The sequence below is a fragment of the Dermacentor andersoni genome, chromosome 11 (assembly GCF_023375885.2).
Source record: "Dermacentor andersoni chromosome 11, qqDerAnde1_hic_scaffold, whole genome shotgun sequence".
Taxonomy (NCBI): domain Eukaryota; kingdom Metazoa; phylum Arthropoda; class Arachnida; order Ixodida; family Ixodidae; genus Dermacentor; species Dermacentor andersoni.
In genome coordinates, this window is record NC_092824.1 from 14,803,072 (window position 1) to 14,818,309 (window position 15,238).

The 15,238-nt window shown below is 48.0% G+C and overlaps 1 protein-coding gene and 1 pseudogene across 2 annotated transcripts in view; both read left to right on the plus strand.

The window, feature by feature from the left end:
- omd (integrator complex subunit 5 omd) overlaps positions 1–7,931 on the plus strand; it is an 83,489-nt gene extending 75,558 nt beyond the window's left edge. For both annotated transcript variants that reach the window (XM_050167356.3, XM_055064428.2), the window contains one exon: positions 6,656–7,931. In XM_050167356.3, coding sequence (XP_050023313.1) covers positions 6,656–7,174 — 519 coding nt within the window. In that variant the 3' untranslated portion in view covers positions 7,175–7,931. The remainder of the gene's footprint in view (positions 1–6,655) is intronic.
- LOC129381506 (putative polypeptide N-acetylgalactosaminyltransferase 10) lies at positions 1,916–6,666 on the plus strand (annotated as a pseudogene).
- Positions 7,932–15,238: the final 7,307 nt, after the last annotated feature.

A 15,238-nucleotide genomic window follows, 5' to 3' on the forward strand; every position in this document is an offset into this window, starting at 1 on the left:
AAACAAATCATAAACAGAGCTCATACCTTACATATTGAAAGAAATCCTAGTCTCAAATCGCGAAAATTTGCAAATGTTCAAAAATAAAACAAAACGTTTTCCTACTACGGAAGCTCTTGGCCTCCCGTTCCCGATTACTTCTGACTGACTCATACTTTCAGCCGTACCCGAGGTGGCCGCGGTTTAAAAGCTACTCTGGCTACGGAGGAACAACAAAAGGGCTGACTCACTATCAGCTCCCCCAAGACTTTACGGTCTCCTGCCAATTTGCGTCCTCGCGCCCCGCTTTCAACATGACCTCGACTGACCGCGTCGCTACTCCCCACCTGGTCTCGTCTTGCCACCTTGCGCTTCTTTGTACTGCACGCTGAGCTTCGAAGAGAACGACGGAACGACGAGGAATTTGACTGCCCCGTGCCCTTTGTCCGCGTCCGTGCAGAACAAGCTTCTCGGTCCCCCTTTGACCGGTGGCTCGAACGTTTTCGATGCGTCAACATCGTCAGTGACGACCGCACCTTTTTCCTCGCGCCCTGCCCTCTTGGGTCTCTCGCCATCTTTGGCGGCGCTACATTAGTTACCGTCTTTCGGTCTTTACCGCGCTTCTTTTTACGGCGCTTTCTCTTCGCACTCACTTTCATGTTGCCTTCTCATGCCTCGTGCTGGCCGGTACACATTTCGTCGGCCCGGATCGGTCTCTTACCCGCACAGTCTGAGTGATTTACATTTAAATCTACTCTCACTTTGCCTCGACTGGCGGACAGCCCAACCGACTCTGGCACAATGCAGCAGGCTTTACTCGAGTTAGACAACTCGCACTCTTGCGAACTGCCCTCTACTACATTGCCCAGCTCACGCTGTGCATCTGCACACAGCCCGTCGGTATCGATCGCTGTCTCACGCGCACAGTCCGAATGATTAACAACTGAATCATCCCTATCTAGGCTATCTAGACTGGCGGAGAGCCGCACCGATCCCTGAACAATGCAGTTGTTCTCTCGTGAGCTACGGAGCTCGCCACCCCGAGAACTATTCTCAACTGCATCGTCCAGCTCGCACATTACTTCTGCACGCAGATCTGACTCGACATGGGTGCTCGCGTCTGTCAAGTCCGTAGTATTCTGTACCTCGCTAACGACCTCGCTACCATGAGATGCGACGCACACGCACGGTAACTGTGCCAATTTGTTCGCAGCTGGCCTAGCTGTCTCTACAGTCCTCTGTTGGCACAGCACCTCGTCGCTCTCACTCTGGCCTCTAACGGCCTCTGTTGCCACTAGGGCTTCGTTAGCTGCTAGCACTTCGAGTTCACCTATGAACGTGCTGCTACTCTCACAGGTACTACTACTTTTCTCGGCTTCGGCGAAAATCTGCAATCTACTTGTTCACACTTTTGCTGCGTCCAGCCTACAGATTTCTCAAGCCGCTGTTGTCTCTGTGCCAATAACTGATCACAATACTGTATCTCTTTGATCAGTGCTGCCTTCTCTCTCTCATACTTTTGTTCCCGCTCACGCTTACGTTCCTGATACTCACGTTCGCGTTCATTCTCACGTTCGTGACGCTCACACTTAAGAGTAAGTTCTTGAAGCTCACGCTTCCGTTCATTCTCGCGTTCTTCACGCTTACGCTCACTCTTACGTTCACGACGCTCACGCACCAGTGGTTCCTTTCTTTTACTTAGAATTCGTTTGCCCATTTGCTCTATGAATTTCAAATCATTCTCACTTTCGAGAATTGTCTTACGAATTTCTGATTCCTTCAAGCTCTCATCTACGTTTACCTCGATCTCCTCACACAACCACAACAGGTCAGCTCTCGTCAAACACATTAGGACCATGGTCGCTGCTTTAAGCTTTGGCTCTGCTGTCATACAATACTTGCTGCAATACCCACGCAAATCAGAATACAAGTAACAGATCCCAGCGAATCAAATCCAAAAACACAGTGAAATTGAAGCCTGGTAAATCTTACAGCCAAAACCAAACGCTTACCCACTGAAGCAGCACCATATCACCAGTCCTTCCCCGCCGTATCCAGTCAGTTGCAAGAGGTGGTCAATCTCAAGTCGCCTCCAACTTGATCAGGATGCCGGTCGGTCACCATGTACCAACGTCCGTCAGCTGCCGTTGCTGTCTCCGAGTCGTAGGCCGATTTACGAGCCGCAGGCCGATCCCTCCGCTGCCATTCAGTTATTAGATTTGGCAGACGTAGCTGTAGAGATGAACTTGGGACGACAGGGCTGGGCGAGCAGGATTTAATTGCAGGATTTACATTTAAAGCAGGACATACATTGGCTGACTAGCGCGACTCCCATATGGAGCCCGCAAAACTAACATACAGCAAACAGTTTACGAGCACACAGCTCACTAGGTCATTTCTAGCATGACAAGGAGCACTCAGCTCCCGACAACGAGCACGACACGAGCACACCCTAGCAGCCGGCAAACGCTGCTTATAAGCCCTTGCTCGACGTCATAGTTCGACGTCATCGTTCGGCGGGGACGGAGCAGGAATGGTCGGGAAGGTTCGTCCAAGCATTGTAAACTTGCCGCCGCCCCGCACTATCGTTTACGCCCAAACACACGCAAACACACAGGTGCGAACCCATACACACAAAGGCTCCGGAGTCGACGACCGAGGGCTTCGTAGAACTGTGCTCCGTCTCGGGTGGTGCGGCCAAGTACCACATTCCTGAGCTGACCGCGCGCCACGTGGCTGCCGGTCATCCGCAGTTCTCGGTACCGCCCAGCTTTCAGTGCCGACGTCAGAGGGCTTCGTAGAACTGCTTTGTCCCGGGTGGCTCGGCCAAGTACCAATTTCCTGAGGTGATCGCGCGCCACGTGGCTGCCGGCCGTCCGCAGTTCTCGGAATGGATCCCTGTCTGGTGGGCTTGGAACACGTGCAGCGGGCTGAAAGCTGGCCCGTACGGCCATTCTTAACAGTGCCAGCCGATATACCGGGAAATGGAAACACGTCGTGGGTACGTACGCATTGGGTGGCGCTTGCCAGCTTCAAAGACATGGATGGATGCGCCTGGTGTGCAACGTGAGGTGATTGTTGTGATCCAAGCAGCTGCTGAAGTCTCTGCAATCTGTGGAACTTCAGCTACTGTGACCTGTGAAGTGTGTCGAAACGCTCGCGGAGTCCATGTGCTAGTGTTTGAAACCTCCGACTAAGCAGGCAGCTTTGGACCAAACCCAGATGAGGCAGTGTGTGCAGATTGTGATAGTGGCGTTTCGTTGCCTTCATATCGCGACACATCAAAGAACTGGTTTTCAGCAAGACCACGTGGCATAGGCTAGGATGTGTGAGAGTCGCAACTGTTCCTCCTGACAACGCTAGCACCCCACTGCAACCATTCACTGCAACACGCGGCATATGCTGAAGCAGGCGCTGGCATTGGTGCTGTGCTCCACACTTCTGTTCCACAGCCTAGCCGGCAGCAGGAACCAGGTGCTGGACTATGTGCCTGGCGGTGCCTCCTTCCTGCCCAGCGTGCCACGGGAACCCAATGCCGGCACAGAGTTGTTTCAACAGCAAAGTGGCCTCGTTGAGCCATCGGCAAATGGGAACGGCGGTAAAGCGGAGGTTAACTTGGCACAACATCTATGTGCCCAGGCTGCTGTAGCCAACAACCGGTGCCGGTGGCAAAGTGGACACTGATAGCAAGGAATGGCACGTCCGCGCCATGGTCAGCCATGATGTACGGGACAAAGGTCCAGGTGAGCAAAGTGCCACCTACTTCCTGCCGGCGGGCATGGGCAAAAGGAAGGATGAGCTATACAAGGTCAATGGCTTCAAGCGCTGGCCAACGATTTCATTGTGCTCAACAGGTCACTGCCTAGCATCAGAAATCCAGGGCGCCAGAAGAAGCGCTATGTGTAGAAGCTCTTCACAGCGAGCATGGTTGTCCCCTTCCACAACGAGCACTGGACGACACTTCTGCATACAGCCACCAGCATGCTTAACCAGTCGCCGCAGTACCTGATCAAGGAGAACATCCTGGTCGATGACTACAGCAACAATGAGCAGCTGAAGAAGCCCCTGGAGGACTACATTGTGAAACACTGGACCAAGGTGCGTGCATGCAACACGGCGCAAGGGCCTGTTCCGTGTGCGCCTGCTGCACAAGCGGCAGGCAACAGGCAATGTGCTCATCTTGCTCGACTTGCACACCGAAGCAACGTGAACTGGCTGCCGCCACTGCTCGAGCCCATCGCCAAGGACTACCTCACTGTAGTGTGCCTCTTCATCGATTTCGACTACGAGACATTCGCCTACCACGCTCAGGGCAATGGCGCATGGGGCTCCTTCAACTGGGAGCTCTACTACAAGCGGCTGCCGCTGCTTACGAAAGACCTGGCAAACCCTACAGAGCCTTTCAAGAGCCCCACAATGGCTGGCGGCCTATTCACCATCAGCCAGCGCTTCTTCTGGGAGCTCGGCGGCTGCGACAAAGGCCTGGACATGTGGGGCAGTGAGCAGTACGAGCTGTCCTTCAAGATATGGCAATGCAGCGGCACCATGGTGGATGCACGGTGCTCTCGGGTGGGCCACATCTACTGCAAGTGCGCCCCATTTCCTAATCAAGGCATAACAAGCTTTGTCGGCCAAAACTAAGCCGCGTAGCTGAGGTGAAGATGGGCAAGTATCAGAAGTACCTGTACATGCGGCGGCTGTAATACTGCAACCTGTAACCCGGTGGCCTGACGGCGCAGGAGCAGCTTCGCAAGCGGCTCAATTGCAAGTCCTTCAAGTTGTTTATGGAGAATGTGGCCTTCAATCAGCCTCCAAGTACCTGGCCATCGAGCCGCCCGACTATGCGTGGGGAGAGATCTGGCACAAGAAGAGCTCACTGTGCATTGACACATTGTTCAAGGCCAGGAGGAGCAATTCACATTGGAGAAGTGCATCAGTGACGACTGAGACCAATCTGCCGAGCAGCAGTTCATGCTCACCTGGCACAAGAACATCCGGCCGCAGAAGCGCATCGTCTGCTTCGACGTGTCCAGCTCCAAGCCCAGGGCACCCGTGGTGCTCTGGAGCTGCCACGGAATGCACGGCAGCCAGCTGTTCAATTACAACGTGACAATGAAGCAGGTTAGCCACCTAATCACAGCCTCCTTCCTCCCTTGACTGCGACACGAAGTGACGCGAGGTGTTCATGAACTCGTGCGACCCGAATTCGGTGTCGCAGCACTGGCTCTTCAAGCACGTGAAGCACGTTGTTCCTCTAAATTTATGCCTTAACAAATTTGCAGCATTGCCTTTGCTTTGCCCTTCACTCGATGTCGCCACCCCAAGCGAAAAGAGTGCAAGAAGCATTCGTTGCACAGTGCACCAAATGGTGGTAACTAAACTCTGGCACCTATCTTTCCTCATTGCGGCAGGCTATTTCATAAAGCTACAGCTGCTATGGCTCAGGTGAGGCCACTGTGGTGGCGCCGTGGCTGCAACGCATTCTGCTGCCAAGCACTAGCTTGGATTCCCAGCTGTGCTGATCACATTTCGATGAGGGCAAAATCGACAAATGATTGCGTACACTGATTTATTCTTCATCTCACACATCATTCGCAGCACTGTGGAGGCTGCAGGAACTCTTAGCCTGTGGGAAGGCCGAATGATCCCCGAGATGTGTCCATCTGCCTTGGTCATCTACCCACTACCATAGTAATTTACGGTGTACACAGTGCATGCACAAAGGTCCTAACATGTCATGAATCACTGGAATGTATCACAAACCAAGAAGAGATAAAACTCTCTAATCCCACCAATAAGCAATTATGCCCGGAACTATATTCCACTGCAAGGGAGCCAACTGCTTGGGACAAGAAAAAGTCTTATACTAGTGTCACATGGTCACTTTCGAGTGCGCTTGTACCTTCGGCAGTGCTGCAAACGACTTGTGAGATCGAGTATAGGTGCTTGTTAATTCTTCACTGTGAAAGCACCATTATTCTAAATTCTGATAAAAAATGTCCACATTTTTTTGCTGTGGAATGCTTTGCAAAAATTGACAGCCACTTAGGTATTACGTGATTTGAATGCAGAAGCATAATGACTTCTCTAATTAATTGGTTGTTTTATCATATGTCATACACACGTCCTTCACAACTTTATCTTAATCCACCTTTGTCTAATTTGTACGAACCTTAATCCACTTTAATTTATTAATCTTCGCTCACTTTACTTCACCTTAATTCACTTTACACCATCTTAAATCATCTTACTCTAACTTGTTCCAACTTTAATCCTGTATTACTATCGAGATTATACAAGACACTGATGACGTTGCTAATGATGATGACTTTTGTTACCCCTAGTTGCGGACACCGCAGGCTTTTCTGCCTCGTGGGACATATAATGCTTTTGCATTAAAAAGCAAAGCGCATAATATTTTGAGCATTTAGTAAACAAAGCTGCAATAATTGATTGCAGAAGTGAAGGTATACAAAAGACTTGCAAGAAAATGAACAAGAAAATAACCAGCAGAAAACTTGCCAACCCAACTCTTCCATGCCGTCGAATGGGTTAAGGAACCACGGGTGGTGATAAAACATTTGAGAGCCCTCAACTACAGCATTCCACATAACCCTCAGTGCACTTTCGGGACGTTAAAGCCCACAATTACGTTCTTTTTTTTTTTTTTGCACAGGTGACCATCGAGCGTGACCTTCACATCCAGGCCATGTTTGTGGATCACCCAATTCTGTGGGACCTCTTACGACTGGTGGCATCAGTGCGGCCGTCGCTGTGCTACTGCAGCGTCCTTCTCCGTGCCGTCATGGCCGTCGCAATGACCCACTGGCGCAACTGCCAGGAGAAGGCAGCCGCCTCGAGCCCCAAGCATCTCGAGACCACCCGCACGGTGCTCCGCATCATGTCTTTGGGCCAGCTGCTACCACCAGCCATGAACAGTCTCGGCGAGGTGCTGCCGCTCTTGAGCCCCTTCGAAGTCTTCTGCGTGTTGTCGGATGTCTGGCAGTACATGCGGAACAACGTCCCCAGCCCGGCACTGTTCACACAGAAGAACCCCACGACTGGCGAGCTGTGGCGCGAGTTCAAGGCACCCGCCGCAGACCTCAAGTACATGGAGCGGCTGAGAGCCATCATGATCAGCAACATACAGACGTGCGGACTGATATTCCAGAAGTTCTTCAGTGTCGACACATGAAACTGGTGTGAATGTGGACCTTGCTGAATGTTGAAAGTGCTGGTCATTGAGGACCCTAGGTTCGGTATGCCACCAATGGTTGCAACATGTCATGTAATGTTTCATCAGCATGGCTGTCTAATACCAGTATTACATGGCCACTTTTGATCAAGCCCAATCTGGATTGAATTTCTTGATCGCGATCAAAAATTATTGCTTCTACACGGTCCAGTTCAGATTGAGTTTGGATGAGTTCAAGTGCACCAGGTGCCATTAGTGGGTCCAAACTACTTATCAGGTTTCTCTAATACGTTGCAAAAATTGCAAATAAAATGTTTTTTTTTTTCTAGGAAATGTTTTATTTCTCATCGTGGGTAAGGCTTTCATTGTCTGCTGATCGTTGGCCGCCCTCAGAACTACATAATCATCAGCCTACGATCATCTAGAGGATCTATCGCCATGCAGGGGTTGTGATTGTCTGGATTCATAACGTGCGAGATCACAATCAAAAGTGACCATGTAGCAACACTATACCTGAGTTGAGCTCAATCCAAATCGGGCCCAAGCGCAATTGAAAGTGACCATGTGACACTGGTATGAGGCTGTTTTTACTGTACGAAGTAGTTGGCTCCTTTGCAGATGTTTCTGAGCCGGTCTCGTGCCACTTATGTGTCATGGTTTTTTATTGTGCTCAAATTAGGAACTAAGAAATCAGTTCCTATTTGCTCTGTTCCTTAGAGCTGTGATACATATTCAATAAAATAATTGCTTTACCACAGCTGCTTCTGTTGTGTCAGTATGACTGCACTGTTATGACTTGCCTCTTAGTGTATAAGGTAAGCATGGCTTGCTTGGACGTCGGCTATATAAAAGTGCAGCTCAAATACACATGTGGCCCATCTGCATAAGTATGTTTGTCTCTGGATCTCTAGAGAGAACTTTGCTGGCTAGTGTTGTCTGTTCACAGCCATTCAAACCATTCTGCACTTGATGCAGAAAGAGAGGAGAAGAGAATAAATTTGTTTAAGGGGACGACAACTCGACCAACACTAGGTATGTATCGAAGTCTCGCATGTGATGCTCCACAGTGCGAAAATGATTTTTTTGTCCACCTTTGGTGGACAGTGCTTTGTTGCCAGCCTCTTCCAGTCTGTCGCACTCCCGTATGAGGTTGGGGTCCTGATCAGCATATTTGTTTGGCAGTAGTTAGCGTTCGTTGCCATTTAACAGGGAGAGGCGGGCTAGTTGGTGGTCCATATTGGAATGCATTATATAACCGTGCAAACTACAACAGACAAAGAAGGAAACACACAGGACAAGTGCGCTTGTCCTGTGTGTTTCCTTCTTCATCCGTTGTCATTTGCGCGGTTACATAATGTATTCCAAGTTCGTTGCCAGACAGTCGAGTAAGTACACTGTCGTTCTGGCAAAGCCCGCCTGCACTTTAATGACTGCCACTTGGGCAGCTTAGGTTGTCCTTTTGAAAAGCAATCAACTTGCAAAGGCTGACAGAAAAGGCAAAATATGTAACCATCTTTGTGTGTTTTAGAGTGTAGCTCCTAGGTGCCCGTCCCGGTGGCAAGTGTTGGCATCCCTCGGCGTAACCAGATGAACAAGCACAGCGAAGAATGAAAGAGCGAACGTGAACCGCAGCAGGTGATGAAAGACGGCGATAGCGAAGACAGCCCAAGGAGGAAAGCGGAGCAGGAGGGTGTGGCGAAAGCCTGAATAGAAAAGCTGTGTCATACAACATGGGCTCCGCGGCGACGATGGCTCCAGAGTAGCGCATGTTGTCTGTTCAGCTATGACGCCACCATATATGGAAACAAAGTGCTGCACGAGGGGAGGTCTGCCTGCGGTGGCTGCTGTGAATCACGCCCATGCGTCACCTACGCGCTGCCTCACGATCTCCTGATTAGCGAGGCAGTGTCACCACACTTTGCTCCGTATGCAATGTGCCACACGAGACAGATTGTCTGCGCCAGCCCATATGTCGCGAAATTAAAACATGTATAGAGCTGCACCCAAATTTCGCAGTAGGGAGTATCATGATCGTTGGTGAATATTTAGTGCAGACACTTAAATTAGCATGTAATGGAGTTTCTCAGAAGTTCACCACAGCAATGTCTTTCTGAGCTGCTCAAACTCGTGCTGCGCATGTGGCAGAACACAGCAGCAACATGGCTGTGCAATTTTAGAACGCTAGTGAACTGGGAGTTCTCGGCAATATTTATTTTACGAGGGGTGTTCCAAAAGTAAGTTTCGCCTTTTTTTCTTTTTTTAAGAGAAGGCAGTACACTAGGAGAAATAAACAATCACCATAAAAATCCACGCCCGTTGCTGGTTCAGTGACGGAAGGAGCGTTAGCGGAAGAGGAATGACGCATGCGCAGAGCACCGAAGAAGAGAGAGTAGCAGCAGACCAGCGTGACTGAGGTTATTCGAGTACAAATCGTGATGGCAGACAGACGTATGCTGACGACTTCGTCACCAATGAAAGTGCATCCGGTATGAATCGGCACCTGTTACCCAGCATTGAAAGCCGCACTCTCGGGACGTCACTTCTGAAACAATGCTGAGATGGAGCAGGCTGTGTGACAATTTTTGCATTTCAGCGCACAGAGTTTTACTAGAGTGTTTTTTTTTAACTGATTGCATGCTACGGCAGATATCTCAAAGTCGCTGGTGACTATGTGGAACGATAGTGCAAGATGTGTAGTTTATGGTGCCATGGTGTTATTTTTTTTGCAATAAAGTTTTTGCGTGAAAATAAATGACAAAACTTGCTTTCGGAGCGTCCCTTGTATTATAGTTATTGTTGCCTCTTTGCAATATGGCTGCGAGAGACAAATGTTGCAAACAGTGTGCACATTTAAGCACGTGCTGAATAAGCACACAATTTGAAGGAAGAGGCACAAAAACCTTCTGCTGGACCATTCGGTATATTTGTTTTTCCCAAGGTTGGTGAGCCTTGTCAAGCAGTTGTTTGGGCTGCTTTTTCTCTTGCCGACCTCAATTTTCTGTGTAAGAAAACTGAAACAGATTGGTTGATTAATAGTTCTTATCCTGATTGCGGCAAGATGATTCTTAGCATAACCACTGTGCTTTTGTGCCCAGTCTGCCTCGCACTTAGTATGTTAAAGTCATTCACACATGCATATGTATATGTAGAACTCTGGAAGCATAAGTTGGCTACTAGCTAGTTGATACACTTGAGCAGGCTAGAAGCAGCTAGAACTATGTCAGTCTATAGTTTAGACATCTTCAAAATGGCTAGCACTTGATCTCTGCAAGCCATACGCTTCTATCCATTGTGAAGACAGTTCCTTAGAATAAGTCAAAATTTCAAAGGCATTTTCAAGGAAGATCCAGGAAAGCCTCAAGGAATTGAAGTGGGGGGTCGCCAATGCATGGAGGGGCGGGGGGGCGACATGGTCAATTTTGTAAGTGCGGACGCTGCCGGCATGCTTCGGAAAAGGCGAGGGGATAGTTGCATTGATGGGGCATATATGAAACCCCTTGTAGCGTAAGCAGCACCACAAATCGAGCGCATAGAAACTGATTCTTCAAAGATTTCCTATGCATGTATAGAAGCACACATCTTTGCCACTTCAAATCTGATGCCACATTAATGGTGTGCTGCAACTTGCAGCCCGCAAAGGAGGTGTGCAATTTAATACGAACATAAAGGGCGAGTAAACAAATAAAATATATCTTGTTCAAAAAACATAGCTGTGCAATAAAGTTGTTTTAAAGTTAAAATATGTAAGCATGAGAAAAAACTAAAAAACTTTATACAAGTGAAGCACGGGTGGTGAAGGTAGTGCCACATGTGCACCAGTGCCCATGGTGCCGCTTCATGCACTTTTTGCCGATTTTGAAACTTTTGGCAGCGGTGGCGGCGGTTAGTTTGTGCTGTTCATTTGCTTAAAGTGATGAGTTTCCGAGCGGACAACTTCGGGGTCGTGTTTGCAAGAACGGCAGCAACAACATCGATTTATTTTGGTTCAGTGATTTTAATATATAATTAAATGGCACTCTGTACTCTGATCAACCTCTCTATATGGCTTTCGTATCCACAATGCCCCGATGCCGCATTATCGGTGATGAAGTCTGGCTACTAGGTGTCCCAGACGAAAGGTAGCGGAATTCTTGAAAAGAAAACGAGGAAGTCGCGCCATTGCACGATGGGCCGCTGCTCCAACAGCCGCCGCGTGCTCATTGTCCAGCCACGCGGCGCTCTCCCGTCGCGCCCTTCCACCCCTCGCAAACGCCGCGCCACCCTCCGAAACACAAATGGACCGCGTCAACTATTGCGCGCACGTTGCTCGCTGGCTCCGCAGTTCTGCGAACAGCTTAATCGCTCGCATTCGCTTTTGTTGGTTGTGTCGAAGTCGCTCCTGCCCCCCCATCCCCCCCCCCTTCCCTTTTTCTCAACTTCGCTTGACTCACCGTCGAAACGGAAGATGGCTGATTCGCCCGCTGATCATCGGCAAGGCACGCCGTTGCCGGTGCACAAGAAAGCGCACAGCTTAAGTGCTTCTAACCGATGAGACGATCGTCGCAAGCGTGCTTGCATCGGATAGCGACGACGGCAGCGATGACGTGGTAGGGCAGGCTGCCTCAACGTTGTCATTACAGGAGGCCCGGCAGATGATCGATTCAGTCCCTCTGCAGGGCTTCGTTTCCGCGAGGAACGTTTCACTGCACTTCGTGGAGCACTTGGATGCCTTGGAGAAGGGTGTCGGCAAGCTTCGCGTAAAGCATGCATGGCTGAGGGACATAGGCTTTTCTCGTGCAAGCCATGAAGTATGTGGCGAGATGCTTGTGGCGATCTCTCCTTGCATTTCTTCTGGATTTCTCAAGCTGACAGCTAGGCTGTCGCGGCAGCCTTCTCGCAATATTCAAAAGGCCCCTTAATTTGGGGCCACCAAAGTGACGCCTCGGCGGTGCTCGCATATCGCTTGCCGCCCGTGACACCCATTCGCAGTTGTTATAGCAGTGCCATTCTTTAACGCCGACAGCCGCGGCACGCGATCGGAGCGCCCAGGAAGCAGTTAAACCAGTGAACACAATCAGCAGCCGCGCGGAGGAAGGTGGTGGGGAAGGGCACTCCCCGCCATTTTCTCGCAATAGCTCTGCCATCCCCCTATTTTTCATTTTTTTTCATGCAACCCGGTTATAACAATTATCGGTTATAACGATGGAATTTTCGTGGCACTTGAGTATTGTTATAAGTGGGTTCGACTGTATTATGGAATTTGATTCAGTAGAAATACCAGCAGTCATAGAGGCATTACATAATCAAGGAGTACAGGAGGTATACGTGAATATCTTGGAAAGTATCTACAAAGATTCCACAGCTCCCTTGATTCTCTGCAAGAAAAACAGAAAGATGCCCCTAAGGGAAGGGGTCAGGCAAGGATACTGTCTCTCCAATGCTATTCACTGCATGCTTGGAATTGTTCAAGCTATTAAACTGCAAAGGCTTAAGAGTGAGGATCATATGGCAAATATTTCAGCAACCTTCGGTTTGCAGATGACATTGTCCTGTTGAGCAACACTGGGGACAAACTGCAACAAAAGATTGAGGACCTTAACAGAGAAAAAAGTAAGAGTGGGGTTGAAGATTAGTATGCAGAAGACAAAAATAATGCTCAATAGCCTAGCAAGTGAACAAGAGTTCAAGATCGCCAGTCAGCTTGTAGACTGTGAAGGTGTACATTTACCTAGGTCAGTTACTCACAGGGGATCCTGGTCATGAGAAAGAAATTTACCGAAGAATAAAAATGAGATGGTGTGTATACGGCAGACGTCGCCAGCTTACCACTATCAATATGCAAGGAAAGGTGTACAATCAATGCATTCTTTTGGTGCTAACATATGGGGCAAAAACTTGGTGGTTGACAAAGAAGCTCGAGAACAAGTTAAGGAACAAGCAAAGAGCGATGAAACAAAGAATGTCATGTGTAACATTGAAAGACAGGAAGAGAGCGGTGTGGATCAGAGAGCAAATGGGAATAGCCGATATTCTAATTGACATTAAGAGAAAAAAAGAATGGAGCTGGGCAGATGTAATGCATAGGATAGATAACGGTGGACTATTAGAGTTACAGAATGGGTTCCAAGAGAAGGAAAGCACAGTCGAGGGTGGCAGATAACTAGCTGAGATGATAAAATAAGGAAATTCGCAGACGCAGGTTGGAATCAGTTGGCGCAGAACAGGGATATTTGGAGATCGCAGAGAGAGGCCTTTATCCTGCAATGGACATATAAAAATAGGCTGATGATGAAGGGTTCTTACTTTGCTGGAAATCGTGTTGTACGATTTCAACAGCATGAATGTCAGTTAACGTTTCAGATTGTCACGTTCACTCAGTCATTGATGGAGGCTGTTTCAGACTGCAAGGCGTTTTTTTAGTTTGTTAGCAGCATTCTTTTTCATTTGCCTCTTTGCAACTTGATTATGGTACTGGCTTTGAGGCTACGACGGGTGCCGTGTAATTCCGTTACTGACTCTATATGCAGTTGTGATGCTATATTCATCACTATGCATGCACTGTATTAAAACACGATCGCGTAAATAACACTTGAGCGGGCTATGACTACAGACGAAAAATAGGCGAAACCACAAAAATATAATGTGACAGTCGCCTCAACACCATTCGTTGACCTCCCAAATCAGGGAAAAAAACTTCTAATGACCCCACATTTAGCTCACAGAAGTGTGTCCACTCCACTATTAGGCACGAGGGCAATGCAAATAACACCAACGGCACGTAGCAAACAAGTGCGGTCACCGAACGTAACGGCCACCTGCAGCTGAGGCCTCTCTTGTGCAATGATGACAGTAAAGGGCAGTAGCTTATGATGCTGTTTCAAGGGAAGCCACAAGGAAGTAAAACAAAACCATCAGCAGCTCATAAGCATACATATGCAACATTTCATGAAAATTATTTAAAATTTGACCGGCACTGCGTGCCATGTGCAATATATATATATATATATATATATATATATATATATATATATATAATGTTTAATGTTCCTGTGTGAGATGTAAACATCCTATCCACAAATTATGGTCAACTTTAAATTACTTTTGCGTGTATGTTGTTTTGAGTGAATGCATATAATTTATTTTTTAAGTTTTGTTTATGTAAGATACATTTTAACCGCCAGTTGGCCTTTATTCTGTTTTTACTGAATGGTCTCTGTGTTGCGCTATCCCATGTGACTGTCAAGACAGTGGTCTCGCTTGCAGTGTTGTCACAGAGTGGCGTGTGGTCGATGTAGTCTGCACATTGTTCCATTTTTGTTGTTCTGAGCATATGAATCTTTTCTTTCAGAGCACCCGTCTTCACTCGGAGGTCGCATTTGAAATTCTGTGCAAACTGTCACTGTTAATACGGCGTTCTGCCTTTCTCACTGCAAGAGGAAAACCGTGGATGAAGCAATTCATAGCTGTCATAGAATGTGAGCTTGAAGTAATGTACGGTTAAATTGGCTGCAAAGAGAAAGCAATGACAGTAAATTTGAGACAAAAACCGAGGCTAAAACAAGGTCCATATTGTTTGTTGAATAGTGAGCTATCACATTTAAACTACTTCCTTTACATAAGCCAGTGCAGCTTAAGGCTGTTAGTAGCCAGTGTGCTATTATTTTTCTATTCTAATTTAAGTAGTCGTATGTGCTATCCGCATCAGCTGATCAATGTTTTCTGAATTTCAGACGTGGCTAGGAACGACCCAATGTAAGCTAATATCCTGGTGTACCACAAGCGCTTGTGGTGTCGTCTTCTCGTCTCGTGTCCCGTCTATGTTTTGTGCTGGATGGAAAACCGAAGCTGCTATTCTAGTGAGTTAATATGCTGTCACACTCTATCAAGACAGTGGCAGACTGGCTGACAAAACTGCTGCTTGAGGCTGTTTCACGTCATCTGCACCTCAAATGTAAATGTGATGCATTTTCTAACCTTAATTACATGGAATTCTTACTGTATTTTTGGCATATATGAAAGTAAGTTATGCTTGCATTTATTGGTGGGCAACCTCTAGCTTCTTAATTTAGTTATAGATATAAGTCT